The sequence below is a fragment of the Tachysurus vachellii genome, chromosome 3, assembly GCF_030014155.1.
Source record: "Tachysurus vachellii isolate PV-2020 chromosome 3, HZAU_Pvac_v1, whole genome shotgun sequence".
In the NCBI taxonomy this organism is placed as follows: domain Eukaryota; kingdom Metazoa; phylum Chordata; class Actinopteri; order Siluriformes; family Bagridae; genus Tachysurus; species Tachysurus vachellii.
In genome coordinates, this window is record NC_083462.1 from 28,494,756 (window position 1) to 28,510,512 (window position 15,757).

Consider the following 15,757-nt stretch of genomic DNA (forward strand, 5'->3'; position numbering starts at 1 on the left):
AACTAGTATGGAATGATTTAACTTTTTTTGTGAACTGAATTGTGATTCAGTTGTGTATTTATTATTTATTAATACAGAAAAGATTAATATAAACCTATGATAAGTGGTAGCTTAGTCTTTAAGGTCTTGGCCTATTGATTGGACAAGAAGGTTGTGAGATTGAACCCCAGGTTCACCAGAATCCCTTATCCCTCAACTGATATTAAATGATATGTATTACTGATGGCTCTGCTGTTATACAAAATGAATCAACATCTGATGACCAATCAGGCTTGAGAATTCAAAAGCCTTTTGATTTAATAACATGACATTTAATAATAACTGTGGATTATACAGAACTGTTCCATAATAGCAAATAAAAAGTAGATTAGATTAATTAATTAAAATATTAATGGAGGGCATTTTTCTACACGGCAGTCATTCACAGTCCTTTGTAGTCACGATCTTGTAGCACCTGGTATTGATGTGTGGTGAATCTTCAGGTCTGAGAAACTTGTGAACTGGTCGAGGGGCTGTTACCCTGGAACAATAAAGCAGGTGAACAACAGGCCTTTGGACATGATCAACTAGGATCTAGGAATGTACTAATGCAAAACTGAACACTGGCATTGGACCCAAAACTGGTGTGACACTCTGGATCTGTAGTGGATCAAATTTTTAAATCTCATCCACTGATATATTTAAAATTTAAAATATAAGTTTAAAACAATAAACAGTAATTGAAATATTGTTCCATTTCAAAGTTTTTCTAGATTTGTGCCACCAGTTCTTTATTATAGTACATTTTGTTAAACAAATTACCCTGAGTGAAACTGCCCCGAACATTACCAAAGGGCCAAAGAATGAATATAACACAAGGTATAGTGATAAAATTATGCCTGCTGCAATAAACAGTCTACCGTCCCTGACATGGTTTTCATAATTTGGACAAAAGTTGGCCCTGTTGCTATGAGGTCTTCAGTGCAGGATCAGTCTCATGTATCGTTTAGTCAATGCATCCCTAAGAGGAACACAATATAGCACTAAACAAATCTCACCTCTAAATTTATACTGACTTTCCTTTTGATGTCGCAAATTTTCTCAGAGAGAAAACGTCGAACCAATCGCAGCTGCCCATCGACTTCCTCCTTCTGATAGCCACGCTGCTGGAGTCGTTCCTTCAGGCACTCTTTTTCAAGAAAATCAATACAAATATTAAATTCATCCTTAGAAGGTGAAACACTAAAGCCATATGTTTACAAAGTTAACAGGAGGTAAGTATTCAATGTGGCACGGTGAATAAGTTATTCAGAGCAGTGCGCATGTTATAGATTTATTTAGCCTCGCTCACTGGTGGATTTCCATTCACACGAAAGAGAACATGCTCTAGATTATACCTGAAAATCCTGTTTTATTAAAGATCCACCAAATATAGATATTACTTTATAATAGCATTTCACTACATCTCTCACTGTGTGTGTGTGACAAATAAAATATGAATTAAAATTTAATATAATAAGGTAGCATGTATCTACCTCTAATGACACCAACTTTCTCCGGTGATAATGGAGGCTTTGCCACCGACCCTTTGATGGCATTTGATCTGGACCCGGTCACACTCCTCTCCTTTAGCGTCTCAAGGCCCCAAATGGCAACAGCCAATGACTTACAAAACTTAGAATGAGAATCCATTCTTTGAATGGCCTTCCATTTCTGCTTTTCCAAATGCACCCCATGTCCAAAGGCCACCTTTAACAAAGTTAATTAAAGTATTTGAGTTAAAATGTAATGCCCTTTTCAGTACAGTACAGTTATTTAACAGAGGTATTTCAGGCATATAGTGTGTGTGGTGGCTTAGGAAAAACCTGTCACATGGTGAAATTTAGCTTCATAACTAACTTTATACTAATGACTACTTAAATAGGAACATCTGTCATTCATACAAATAGCAAAAAGCTTCTGAGAATGTTCACCTCAAACATCAGTGTGGAGAAAATATTATATTTGTATTTTAGAATCAGCTGTTTCTGGAATCGGCTCATTGATGAAAGAGGTCAGAAGAAAATGGCCAGACTGGTTTGATCTGATAAGAAAGGTACATTAAAAGGAAGATGGGCTACAACAGCAGAAAACCACATTGGGTTTAACTCCTCTACCTCTCTCCTGCTCACTGTTTCTCACTAGATTGATGGATAAAAGGGGTAGCTCGGGTTTCTCAGCCCACTTTTTTTTTTCTGTCTTCTGTATTCGCCTTTTTGTGAACCTTATTGAAAATCATAGGAAAACAGATCTTCGGTACAACACCAGTCAAGATCAGGAGATGCTTTTCCAGTGTTCATCTGTCAAGCTTCATCTGGCTGAGCTTGTAAGACTGATCATCAGAATTCAATCACAGTGACATATGATGGGTTTTCCAGGACTGCCACACATGAATGATAGCAGCTAAAAAATACTTGGAATGACAGCTTACCATCCCAAACTCGTTCTCTGTGAGATCCTCAGGTGGGGGTTCTTTAAGTTCCTTCACTTTGGGAACCAATACCTTTTCATAGGGCTCATACAAACATTCTGTGTTTTCTGTGTGAATTGTGTGTTGAGGCTGTGGCCCTGTGACAATATAAAATTATATGACATTTATATATATTTTACAATTATTAGTAAAAAATATAGTTAAATCTAACTGTGATTAGTCCATTTGTACGTATATTGCACAAACAGACTGACAGATGATCAAGAAAAAAAAGAAGACTTTCAAACCTTCTTCTTTTAAAAAAAGTTGTTCTTGAAGGCAAATATTCAGTTGTCTGATTTTATCCAGCTCCACCGTCATCCTTCTGCACTTTTCACTCAGCTTTCTGATTGCTGAGTCTTTTTCCGCAATAATAAAGTCCTTCTCTCTGAAACGTTTTTTCAGCGTTACGTAACTATCCTGAAGTTCCTGGTAAAGTTTATATGAAACAACAGACTCGTCATCACTGTCCAAGAAATCCCTTTGTCTCTTCACAGTGATCTGTTTCTTCATGAGATCCAGCAGAGAGATTTTCTGTGACTCTACTGTGCTCTTTTTCTCTCTCTGTGGAACACAAGAGAACAATAAACTCCATTTCATTTGATGGAACATTTCCTCTCTATTTTAAATTCAGCATGTTTTTTTATTATTCAAGGAATTCAAAGTTAGACATAGTAACAAATATTTCCAGAAGATCTGCTGATAAATCCAAAAATTCAAATTAATTTAAAATGTATAATATACATGTAATAACCGATCGGTATTATGATCGTCCAAAGGTTTTACCTCAGAGCTTTCACTGTAATACTCGCAGTCATCTGGCAGTAATCTTTCTTCCTCCTCACTTTCCATGTATGGAGTTGGAAGTTTTGAAATTTCGAGGTCCATTTCATGATCTTAAATACACACAGTTCCAAATTGGATGGTTTAAAAAAATTGCATACTCACAAACATGCACACCCTTATTATATATTTTCCTGTGGCTTTACTCTGACAAACTGCCAAAGTGCTGTTGGGTCAAATTAAAAAACTTATGTAGACGTTTTTAAAAAATAAATATGTATAATGCACCTAACTGATGAGGAAAATGCTTGTTTTTATTTTACTTACTAATTCTTTCAGCTCTTTTCCTGCAAAGATCCAATTGGGTAAGTAGCCAGGTTAGCAAACAGCCTTCTTAAAGATGTCAAAAACAGTGCTAGCTAAGTGTGATTTCCTTGTGTGAATCAAATTCTTGACCAAATGTCTGTTATGCCCCAGCCCTCTCACATCACCCAAACAAAGAAGTGTGTTTACAAACACGGTACAAATCATAGCAGACCAACGTTTTAAAAATTGGCTATATTTAATAAAATGGAGGAAAATATAAGAACCTGACAGAACAGCTCATTGAATTACACCTGGTGATCTTATCATACATAAAAGACAAAAGAATGAGCCATATTCTATATCCTGATGAGGGAAAAAAGCACCTTTCTAATGGAAACTAGACTAATGCAACACAACAATTGGGTGAAACCACCATTAGCCATACTAGAAAATAGTGGAACAATGTCCTAATGGCAACAATCTAATGGATGTCAGTAAGAACCATTAGCGGGCATCGTGATCGAAAAGCCTTAATGGAGATGGAGACCATTAGAGGTTTTCCTGCTTTCTAATGCATTGTCGATTTGATGTGTTATTATAATGACGTAAGAGCAGCTAATCAGACAAACAATTATTTCGGAGAAAAGCAACACTGACATTGCACTGACATGTAAGATCAGTTCAGGCAGTAATAACTAACACATAGAGTCAGTGGTTAGTCTCTTGATCGTGGACCTGCAAGTATAATCATAAACATGACCATCAGATTTAACATACTGATGTCTGGTGCAAAAAATTGACCAGTGAACAGAAACAGACAATACTGCATAATAATTTACATTTGAGATGTACTATTATGCTTAAATATCACATATCTAGCATTTCCAGGATCGTGTAATAGGATAAGCGTCTTGCATGCATGTTGCCACCTTACAGCTCCAGGCTCACAGGTTTGATCCTGAGCTCATATGGAAGGTTGGTGGAAACCAGAGAAATCATTTGTTGTTTGTACATGTTCTCCAATTCCTCTGGGATCTCCAGGTTTCCTCCACCCTCCCAAGAACATGCTAGTTGGACTGGCTATTCTAGACAGAGAATGGTGTGAATCAGTGTATAAATGGTGCCCAGAGACAGGTTTCATCCAGAACACTTCATCCATGTTATATTCCAGCATTCCACAATTGGTACTATCTATTACTGATAGCACTAAAGATGAATTAATGAGACATTTATTGATTTTGCTGGACTATTATGCATGTTATGTAATGTTCCCTTGTATAAAATCACAAATTACTTTTTGTCTCCAAAACATCTGCTGTCATGTTCACAAGCTCGAAAAGTTTTTAAACATTTAAAGAACACCACAGATTTTTAGGGTAATTAAGTGTTTTCTGAATAAAAGTTATACGAAGTGACGACCTTATTTTTTATTTATTTATTTATTTAAAGTTGACACTTAAATTCACCAACCTCTAGCAGTCTGTTTGCTTTGCTTATCCTATATACTGTAAGTTCAAAAGGTACATAACTAAAACTTTTTGAGAAAATAAAAAAGAACCATTTTTTAAACACGCACATGTGATAGTAAGACTCTCATTAATGGTCAGGTCAGACTCTTTGTAATGGTCAGGTGACTCTTTATAATGGTCAGATCAGACTCATTAATGGTCAGGTCAGACTCTTTAATGGTCAGATCAGACGCATTAATGGTCAGGTCAGACTCTATAATGGTCAGGTCAGACTCTTTATAATGGTCAGGTCAGACTCTGCAATGGTCAGGTCAGACTCTGCAATGGTCAGGTCAGACTCTTTATAATGGTCAGGTCAGACTCTGCAATGGTCAGGTCAGACTATTTGTAATGGTCAGATCAGACTCTTTGTAATGGTCAGGTCAAACTCTTTATAATGGTCAGGTCAGACTCTTTATAATGGTCAGGTCAGACTCATTATAATGGCCAGGTCAGACTATAATGGTCAGGTCAGACTCTTTATAATGGTCAGGTCAGATTCTTTATAATGACAGGTCAGACTCTTTGTAATGGTCAGGTCAGACTCTTTGTAATGGTCAGATCAGACTCATTATAATGGCCAGGTCAGACTATAATGGTCAGGTCAGACTCTTTGTAATGGTCAGATCAGACTCATTATAATGGCCAGGTCAGACTATAATGGTCAGGTCAGACTCTTTATAATGGTCAGGTCAGACTCTTTATAATGACAGGTCAGACTCTTTATAATGGTGAGGTCAGACTCTTTATAATGGTCAGGTCAGACTCTTTATAATGGTCAGGTCAGACTCTGTAATGGTAAGGTCAGACTCTTTATAATGGTCAGGTCAGACTCTTTATAATGGCCAGGTCAGACTATAATGGTCAGGTCAGACTCTTTATAATGGTCAGGTCAGACTCTTTATAATGGTCAGGTCAGACTCTTTGTAATGGTCAGGTCAGACTCTTTGTAATGGTCAGGTCAGACTCTTTATAATGGTCAGGTCAGACTCTTTGTAATGGTCAGGTCAGACTCTTTATAATGGTCAGGTCAGACTCTTTATAATTGTCAGGTCAGACTCTTTGTAATGGTCAGGTCAGACTCTTTGTAATGGTCAGGTCAGACTCTGTAATGGTCCGGTCAGACTCTTTGCAATGGTCAGGTCAGACTCTGTAATGGTCAGGTCAGACTCTGCAATGGTCAGGTCAGACTCTTTGTAATGGTCAGGTCAGACTCTGTAATGGTCAGGTCAGACTCAATAATGGTCAGGTCAGACTTTTTATAATGGTCAGGTCAGACTCTGTAATGGTCAGGTAAGACTCTGCAATGGTCAGGTCAGACTCTTTATAATGGTCAGGTCAGACTCTTTATAATGGTCAGGTCAGACTTTTTGTAATGGTCAGATCAGACTCTTTATAATGGTCAGGTCAGACTCTTTGTAATGGTCAGGTCAGACTCTTTATAATGGTCAGGTCAGACTCTTTATAATGGTCAGGTCAGTCTCATTATAATGGCCAGGTCAGACTATAATGGTCAGGTCAGACTCTTTATAATGGTCAGGTCAGATTCTTTATAATGACAGGTCAGACTCTTTGTAATGGTCAGGTCAGACTCTTTGTAATGGTCAGATCAGACTCATTATAATGGCCAGGTCAGACTATAATGGTCAGGTCAGACTCTTTGTAATGGTCAGATCAGACTCATTATAATGGCCAGGTCAGACTATAATGGTCAGGTCAGACTCTTTATAATGGTCAGGTCAGACTCTTTATAATGACAGGTCAGACTCTTTATAATGGTGAGGTCAGACTCTTTATAATGGTGAGGTCAGACTCTTTATAATGGTCAGGTCAGACTCTTTATAATGGTCAGGTCAGACTCTGTAATGGTAAGGTCAGACTCTTTATAATGGTCAGGTCAGACTCTTTATAATGGCCAGGTCAGACTATAATGGTCAGGTCAGACTCTTTATAATGGTCAGGTCAGACTCTTTATAATTGTCAGGTCAGACTCTTTGTAATGGTCAGGTCAGACTCTTTGTAATGGTCAGGTCAGACTCTGTAATGGTCAGGTCAGACTCTTTGCAATGGTCAGGTCAGACTCTGTAATGGTCAGGTCAGACTCTGCAATGGTCAGGTCAGACTCTTTGTAATGGTCAGGTCAGACTCTGTAATGGCCAGGTCAGACTCAATAATGGTCAGGTCAGACTTTTTATAATGGTCAGGTCAGACTCTTTGTAATGGTCAGGTCAGACTCTGTAATGGTCAGGTCAGACTCAATAATGGTCAGGTCAGACTTTTTATAATGGTCAGGTCAGACTCTGTAATGGTCAGGTAAGACTCTGCAATGGTCAGGTCAGACTCTTTATAATGGTCAGGTCAGACTCTTTATAATGGTCAGGTCAGACTCTTTGTAATGGTCAGGTCAGACTCTTTATAATGGTCAGGTCAGACTCAATAATGGTCAGGTCAGACTCTTTGTAATGGTCAGATCAGACTCTTTATAATGGTCAGGTCAGACTCTTTGTAATGGTTAGGTCAGACTCTTTATAATGGTCAGGTCAGACTCTTTGTAATGGTCAGGTCAGACTCTTTGTAATGGTCAGGTCAGACTCTTTGTAATGGTCAGGTCAGACTCTTTGTAATGGTCAGGTCAGACTCTTTATAATGGTCAGGTCAGACTCTTTGTAATGGTCAGGTCAGACTCTTTGTAATGGTCAGTCCTGGCCGGAAGTTGGTTTGCATTACAAATCTAATAGAGTATTTCCCATTATATTATTCTCCATTCCGCTTCATTGTTTAATCTAAAGCGTGAGTGAAATGAGTATCCTTGTGCTTACCTTCCAGAGGACTCGGCTTTGTCTGCTTTCGGCGCGACATCTTAAAGTGTAATAAAACAGATCTTCCGTTTGATTTGATAACCTTAAATAGTGTAGTAGAGGAACATCAGCGCGTGCAGCTGCAGCAGGAACAAGTCTCTGCTCTTTGTATCCCAGTCATCCGTCCAACTGCGCTTTCTAAACACACACACACACACACCATCCTAACACACATCTCATTCACTACCACCGCTACGCTCACATAGTTCAGTCTTTACAGTGTGTTCTGACTAAACTCGCTGCGTTTTCACTTCCCTCTAATGTAACACTGATGGTCTGTAATGGAGCACTAATGGTATGTAATGGTTCCCGATGGTTCCTAATGGACGGTCGCGTTTAATCCTAATGGTACGGTAGAGTAAAGCAGCCAACAGCTTTTCACATGGAAAAACAGCTGAACTGAAACAGTGACGTTTCGGAAAGGACTGAATACAATGTATATGGATATACTTTATACACAGGGAAGCATATTTAAGATGTAAAAAATCTGTATAAAACTTCTGTTTTGTTTGTTTTTGTGTTTTTTTGCTGTATTTTGCCTTATGAATACATTTTAAAGGGTTATCTCTCTCCCTGATCAATACAAACACACAAATGGCAATGGGTCTATTGTTTTCATGAGCTGTTTCCCACCATCTAACATGCAAACCATTATGTTTACGCTCTTTTCTTTTGGCAAAAGATATTTAAATATTACAGATCTATGTCATGTACTTATTATTTAGCTAAATGATTAAACATGTATACATACTATATATACTTAACCTAGTGGTTAAGGTGTTGAGCTACCAATCGGAAGGTTGTGAGTTCAATCCCACGTTCGCCAAGCTGCCACTGTTGGGCCCCTGAGCAAGGCCCTTAACCCTCAATTGCTCATTTGTATAAAAAATCAGATAATGTCAGTCGCTCTGGATAAGGGTGACTGCTAAATGCTAGAAATGTAAAAGTATACACTATATACATTATTTTGACAAACATTTGGTGACACCTGACCATTACATCACCATTTATTTGTTTAACACCATCTAATATATTTCATTCCCTCTTTGCTGTTATACTAACCTCTAATCTTCAGCGAAGGCTATCCAGTACATTCTAGAGCATGGCTGCGGATTTGGAAACCATGAAGATGGGATTGGACTGCAGCTGATGCTACAGTGACTTGTCTACAATTGCTATGATAGCTGCAACTGCCACAAAAAAAAGCCTCAATCACTGAACAAAATAGGCTTCATGTTAAAACTAGAATATATTTCCTTGTTATATTATTGCACTGTTTCATATAGTAGACAGTTATGTAATTTCCCCTTCCATAACTGTCTACTAGTAATTAAAGTTTCTTCCTATAGTCCCAATGAGTGCTTTTTTGCTACTCTCACTTCTTTTAATGTTACACTATACAGAGAATCACTTACTCCTCATTTCATCAAATCACCAGAGAAGGTGTTATAAATTAGTAACAAATTGCACAGTATAATGGAGTCTGCTATATATTATACATATAATACACATATAATACAAGCAGAAACAATAGGTAGTCATAGAGTAGTCAAGAATCCTTGCTGTCCATGTTTCCAGACTTGCGAGGATCTCCAGTAAAACTGACAACTCTGAGTTATCTTTGGCTCAGTAATTAGTAAATTAGACATAAACGGAAGAAGTCTGGATATTTTACACACATTGCCATTTAATATTATTGATTGTTTGCTAATGGGTAGAACTTTGCATATTAGTAGAGTAAACTGTCTACTTTACTTTTCCCCTATGTGTGAAAGAGTGTGCAAGTGTAAGTGTGTGTGTGTGTGTGTGTGTGTGTGTGTGTGTGTGTGTGTGTGTGTGTGTGTGTGTGTGTGTGAGACACATATGATGTCTGCTGATGAACTAGCATGCCAGCCAGTGTGTATTCCTGCCTTGTGTTCTTTGGATAGACTCCTGATCTATCTTGTAGTTGACCAAGATAAAGCAGATACTGAATTAATCTACCAAATCATTGTTTGTAGACAAATTGTTTAAATCTCATCGAAGAGATATCTGTTGAAATTTATTTCCAGTCAAGAAGATCGATTACGGTCTGAACTTGCAATTGTCCGTGTATAATCTCAGAAGAAGAGAGTCTTTTTTTCCCCCCTCCAGAATACATGTATTCTTCACCATGTTAAGTCTGGCAGGTTAATATAAATGCACTGTGGATTGTAATAAGTGTCGCCACGTGCAGCTGAATATACCGCCATGTGTACTGACAGCAGACAGCAGGTGAGTGATAATGTTGTGTTTGTAAAGTTGGAAGCCTGTGATGAATGATGTCTGGGTTTGAGCTGTTGCAGAAACAGAACAGTGTACAGCAACAGACTGAACACAGCAGACTTCTGCTGAATAAGTTTGGAATACACACCACCACCTGCTAGACGTAGACACGAGTCATGTTTCACGAGAATAACTGCTTGGTCAACATCTTCATCATATTTGTTTTTCTCATTTGCTTGAAATCGTCTCTATAAAGCACTGTATGTGTTTTAAGAAAAACTTTTGCAAATATATTGTTACTGAGATTAGTTCTCCTTCTGGTATAGTGGTAAGCAAATTTTGCTTGTTTATGCAAAAATTTCCCCTTGTTATAATCCTGCATTTTATTTTGTGTACAGTTATGTAATTTACACAAACCTATGTACCCCACAGTTACGTAGCCTCTACTAAGATGGCGGCGCCGTAGACGCATCAGTCCTCTCGACTCCCAGAATGCAACGCTTTAGATGTGACACGCATGCGCGTTGAAATTTTTCTAGCTCAAACGTTGGTTGTGGAAGTTGGTGTATGCTGCTAAGCTAACGCTTCGGTCCGTTTCTGATCTAGTTTACAAAAAAACCCCACAACAGATAAGTAAAAAAATGGCCGCTAGATATGATCGAGCTATAACTGTTTTCTCTCCTGACGGTCATCTTTTTCAAGTGGAATATGCTCAAGAAGCGGTGAAGAAAGGCTCCACTGCTGTAAGTGAGCTAATGTGGCTAACGTTAGCGCCGTTGAATGAGACTCGGCTAATCGTGACTTGCATGTTCTCGCTTACAGGCCAAACTCCTGTTACAGGAGTGACTAATTACCGTAATTATAAACCTTATATCTCATTTAGCTCCTCATACGTTTAACTGTGAAGTATTATGTATAATCTTCGTAGCTATTAATATAAAAATGTCATTTTATTTGTTAAATGACGATACACCGAGTTTGTGTGTAATATACACATGGCCTGTAGAGGGCGACATTACAACTTTAATCCTAATCCTTTCTGTCACTTGTTCTGTCATTAAAATTAGAATCATGTGCTGATTCTTTAAACACAACGATATGCTAAAATACTTTTTTTTTAAAGGCATGTTAAGTGCGCAAGCCCTAACGTAAAGGTGCACTTTACTCACCTACAGATCATTTTTATAATGGTATAAGGTTGCATAGACATGATCAAAATGTTTAGACACCTGACCATATGAGCTTCTTCCCCATACTGTAGACCTCCAGACCTCCTCAGTCTTACAGCATCAAACTCACTAATGCTCTTGTAGCTGAACGAACATCTACTGGAGAGAGTTTTTTAAGAAGGCTGGAGGTTATTGTAACAGCGCAGGGGGAATAAACCTGGAATGGGATGTTCAGGGGCATGTTTGTCAGGTGCCTACAAACTTTAAGCCATATAGTTTCTATAAATGTAAGAATAACATGTAAGAACTTGCATGAGCTTATAGTTTAAGCATGTACGTGTATCTTTATCCTTCCATATCTGGCGTGCTTGCATTTCATCACCTTTTCTTTATTCTTCATGTTCATCAGTTTCTACACTTTGTGATACATTTCAGGATTTGGATTTAATCACTGCGCGTCACACTAAAGGGTAACATCTGATGCATTTTTTTGAATTTTGGCTTATAAGCTGATACAGGTGCCGATTCTAACCAGAGTTTCAGCACTGAGATGTGAACGCATCCAAAAGTTGTGATTTCTAGCAGTGTGAATGTGTTGAGTCCGGCACACGGTTTCCGTATAAAGTTTTTGCTTGCTTGTCTTGAAGGTTTCCTTTATTTTGTTTCCTCATACAGGTTGGAATCCGGGGCAAAGACATCGTAGTTCTGGGTGTAGAAAAGAAGTCTGTAGCCAAATTGCAAGAGGAGAGAACGGTTCGGAAGATCTGTGCCCTCGATGAGCATGTGTGCATGGCCTTTGCAGGTACGCTTGTTTCAAGCACTGTGTTTGCATGAACCAGCATGTGTAATCAGATCTCCTGTTTGTTGTAGGTTATATTATTACATAATATATGTCTGTTATTGCTTGGGTTTAATTAAAGAAGCTGAACATTTTTTTTTTTTTTTTTCAACAAGTGAAGTGTGAAGGAGAATGTAATACAAGAAAAGCAGTTATGCATGGTTTGTTCTTGTCCAGGTCTCACGGCTGATGCAAGGATCGTCATTAACAGAGCAAGAGTGGAGTGCCAGAGTCACAGACTTACAGTAGAAGACCCTGTTACTGTAGAATACATCACACGTTACATTGCTACACTTAAACAGGTACCAGGTCTTGGATACTGAACTAACTTTCATATCTAACGAGAAGGCAAACGATTAAAAAAGTTGTGCTTTCTAGATAAGTTTACACACAAATACACCGGTGTATATATATATATTTTCTGGCTTTGTGGCACACAAATATTATTGTCCATGTAGAATGTTAAGTATCTTTACTAAATGCGTTTGTGTATTTAAACATAATCATATATAAGTTAAGCATTATATTAATGCAGATGTAATATTTCCAACAGTCCTATTGCTTAAACCAGAGGAAACGGCTGTTTCTCTGACACAATCCAAACTTTTCGAATAAATTTGTTCTCTTTCTTTTTCACCAGCGCTATACACAGAGCAATGGAAGGCGGCCGTTTGGCATCTCAGCCCTGATTGTGGGTTTTGACTATGACGGGACTCCACGTCTGTATCAGACCGATCCTTCAGGAACGTACCACGCGTGGAAGGTTAGAGAGACACTAATAAATAAAAGTATTAGATGGTGTGTTGCATTGTGCTGCTAGAGGAAATCAGTGTCATGCTACATAGTGCGGGATTTTTCCATATAATCTTTATTTGGTTCAATGCCGGCGTCTCAAAATAGATGCGCTTCTTAATAATTATTGGCACCCCTATGAACAAAACACTCTAACTGAAGCATGTTCCTCTTTCACCTCTTTGACTTTTTAAATTTTCACCAGATGTTTAGGAACTCAAGTGGTCATCCTGGTGTACTGTGTTATAAATACGAAGTGACACACAAGCCAAATTAAATAACTCCTTCATCTACACACAGAAACAGGAGTGTTGACCTTGATGCTTTAGACAACGATTGTGTAAAACAACCCAGTGCTGTTATGATTTTTCCTGAAAGCGGATCGAGCTGCATTTTGCCTGCAGATGCCACACACACGCACACATACACACACACAATGTTTTCCGCAGTACAGTCATGATTTTAACCACACCTGAAAGTTGTCAGAGATGGACATCTCATTTAGGTCGTCCATATTGCGGGAGCCAGCCATGCTACCATTAGTTCAAACTGTGAGGGTTTGTGGTTTGATCTTAGTAATAATTGTTAAGTATCATTCAATTCTTTCTGTGTTACTAGGCAAACGCGATCGGACGCAGCGCTAAAACTGTGCGCGAGTTTCTTGAGAAGAACTACACAGATGAAGCCATTGCTAGCGACAACGACGCTATAAAACTGGCAATTAAAGCCTTGCTGGAGGTAATAAATACATTCTAAACACAGGCACATTTCCCCCCCCAGACATTATCAGATTGGTTCGTTTTGTTTATTGCCTTTTGAACGATGTTCCTCAGGTTGTCCAGACTGGAGGAAAGAATATTGAGTTGGCTGTGATCAGGAGAAACCAGCCTCTGAAGGTAACATGCTCTCGATTTCTTGTTGGTTAAATTTATACTTCCACATTTTTCTTCTAACTGCTTTAGCAAACGATATATGAAAACATAATCCTAACAAACGTACCTTCATCTAAACGACTAAACTCTGGATCACTAACCGGATTCATGAGCATTGCTGTTAACTTGAACGTTTATCTAAGCCTCCCCTTTTTAATCCAAGTAAGATCTTCGGTAACATTTGTAGGTTTTTCTTTCTGGATCTCTTTAGGTTAATATCTCTTTTTTTACCCGAATCTCTGTGTTCGTCATTAGAACCCAAATCTCTCTAGGGTTTTTACACCGGTTAAGAGCTGGACAACTCAGACACAGAGGACGAGCAGATTTTACCTCACAGTTAATGTAGTGTGTGATGCAAGGACAGCATGCCTCATAGCTGAAACATCAGCAAAAACGTTGGAAAACATAGGAAACATATATTGAATGTAGCATTTACAGTACATTGACATCCCAGGAAGTTGTGGTTGCTGCAGATCGTCAGCAACGATGTACAGTAGCACCTCTGGAAGAGAAAGGGTTAAAGGCCTGAGGGTGGCAGCTTGGTGGTGCTGGGGCTTGAATGATAATCATATACGCGTGGGTTTCATTTCACACCACACCATACATGTTAGCCTCCACTTTATGAACTTGTTGTTTTTAGGGAAGCAAAGCAAGGTACGGGGCAGCACAATACTTTAACTTGTCCTGCTTCAGTAAACACATCTGATCTTAATAGTGCACTCCCTCCAAGCCTCTTCACTAAGAACGATGTCTACAAAGCAGACAGAATTTCTTCCAAGTGTTCTCTTGGGTTGTTAGTAGTTATCGCACTTTATTCACTTTTACAGTATATTCTTTATGAACATTTTTCTGCTCTCCATATTTAACAGATCCTAGAGTCCAAAGAGATCGAGACACTGGTTGCCGAAATCGAGAAGGAGAAAGAGGAGGAAGCCGAAAAGAAGAAGCAGAAGAAGTCTTCATAGTCTTCATAAACATGCTCAGACTCAACTTCAACACGCTATAATCATTCTTATGTTTTTCTGCTTTTTATATTGGCACAAGCATTTGGTCCTCGGTTTGCCTCGTCCCGGCCTCATTTCTTATCCTCTGTTGCACCGTCTACAATAACGTGATTGATTGATTATTTACGTAATAAATCCTCTTTCATTACAGCTGTTTGAAATCCCTTTCTTTTCTCTTTAATGAGAATATTTGTGTAGATTATATTATTTCAAATTTGAAGCTACACTTTAATTGGATATTATGTACGTACCAAACGTTCTGAGCTCCATATTACAGCTGAGGAATTTCTATGGATGTGCTCAATCTAATGTACCCAAATAAAGTATTGTGGTTTGTATACTCTAGAGTGGATCAGTGGCTTGCATTGAAATTATTTTTATACTATATCATGTAAAAGCATAATCATAGATAGATAGATAGATAGATAGATAGATAGATAGATAGACAGACCATGGAGGATATTTGAGAACATGTCCATCAAACAGTGTTAAAAGTCGCTGTTTAAGGATTTATGAACACAGACTTTATTATTAATAGGAGAGAAACTGGCATTGTCATCCCACATTTAATGTCTCAGGAGATGGCTGGAACCCCAGAGCTTCCTCTTTCCGCTTGCCTTTGATCTTGTGGAACAAACCGGGACACAGATGACAAGGAACTCTAAAGCTGGTATGAAGATGTAGTCAATAATTAAATATCTTAAGTTTCGTTCCAAAACACACGTTAGAGATTTGCTGGGTGTTCATGCAGTTAAAAATACTCAGGAATCTGCTGCACAGAACAGGACTTTTATTGTGAGCTTCATTTCTTTTCTGAAAGGAATTTCAATGATGT

The 15,757-nt window shown here is 38.3% G+C and overlaps 2 protein-coding genes across 3 annotated transcripts; one reads left to right on the top strand and one right to left on the bottom strand.

Moving 5' to 3' along the window:
* Nucleotides 1–109: 109 nt before the first annotated feature.
* Nucleotides 110–8,053, bottom strand: LOC132842346 (BEN domain-containing protein 5-like). Of its 2 annotated transcripts, XM_060865035.1 has the most exons (8): nt 7,905–7,955; nt 4,507–4,662; nt 3,275–3,384; nt 2,737–3,052; nt 2,450–2,586; nt 1,515–1,728; nt 1,038–1,168; nt 110–520 (listed from the first exon to the last, which is right to left on the bottom strand). In XM_060865035.1, exons 3-8 carry the CDS (start codon nt 3,374–3,376, stop codon nt 479–481), a joined length of 942 nt encoding a protein of 313 aa, XP_060721018.1. In that variant the 5' UTR covers nt 3,377–3,384; nt 4,507–4,662; nt 7,905–7,955; the 3' UTR covers nt 110–478. The 2 variants fall into 2 exon arrangements, with proteins under 2 accessions (XP_060721018.1, XP_060721017.1); XM_060865034.1 differs by lacking the exon at nt 4,507–4,662 and having other exon boundaries at nt 7,905–8,053.
* Nucleotides 8,054–10,720: 2,667 nt separating this feature from the next.
* psma8 (proteasome 20S subunit alpha 8) lies at nt 10,721–15,267 on the top strand. Its single transcript, XM_060866610.1, has 7 exons — nt 10,721–10,930; nt 12,032–12,158; nt 12,372–12,496; nt 12,835–12,957; nt 13,605–13,724; nt 13,820–13,882; nt 14,788–15,267. Exons 1-7 carry the CDS (start codon nt 10,829–10,831, stop codon nt 14,881–14,883), a joined length of 756 nt encoding a protein of 251 aa, XP_060722593.1. The 5' UTR covers nt 10,721–10,828; the 3' UTR covers nt 14,884–15,267.
* The last annotated feature ends 490 nt before the right edge of the window (nt 15,268–15,757 follow it).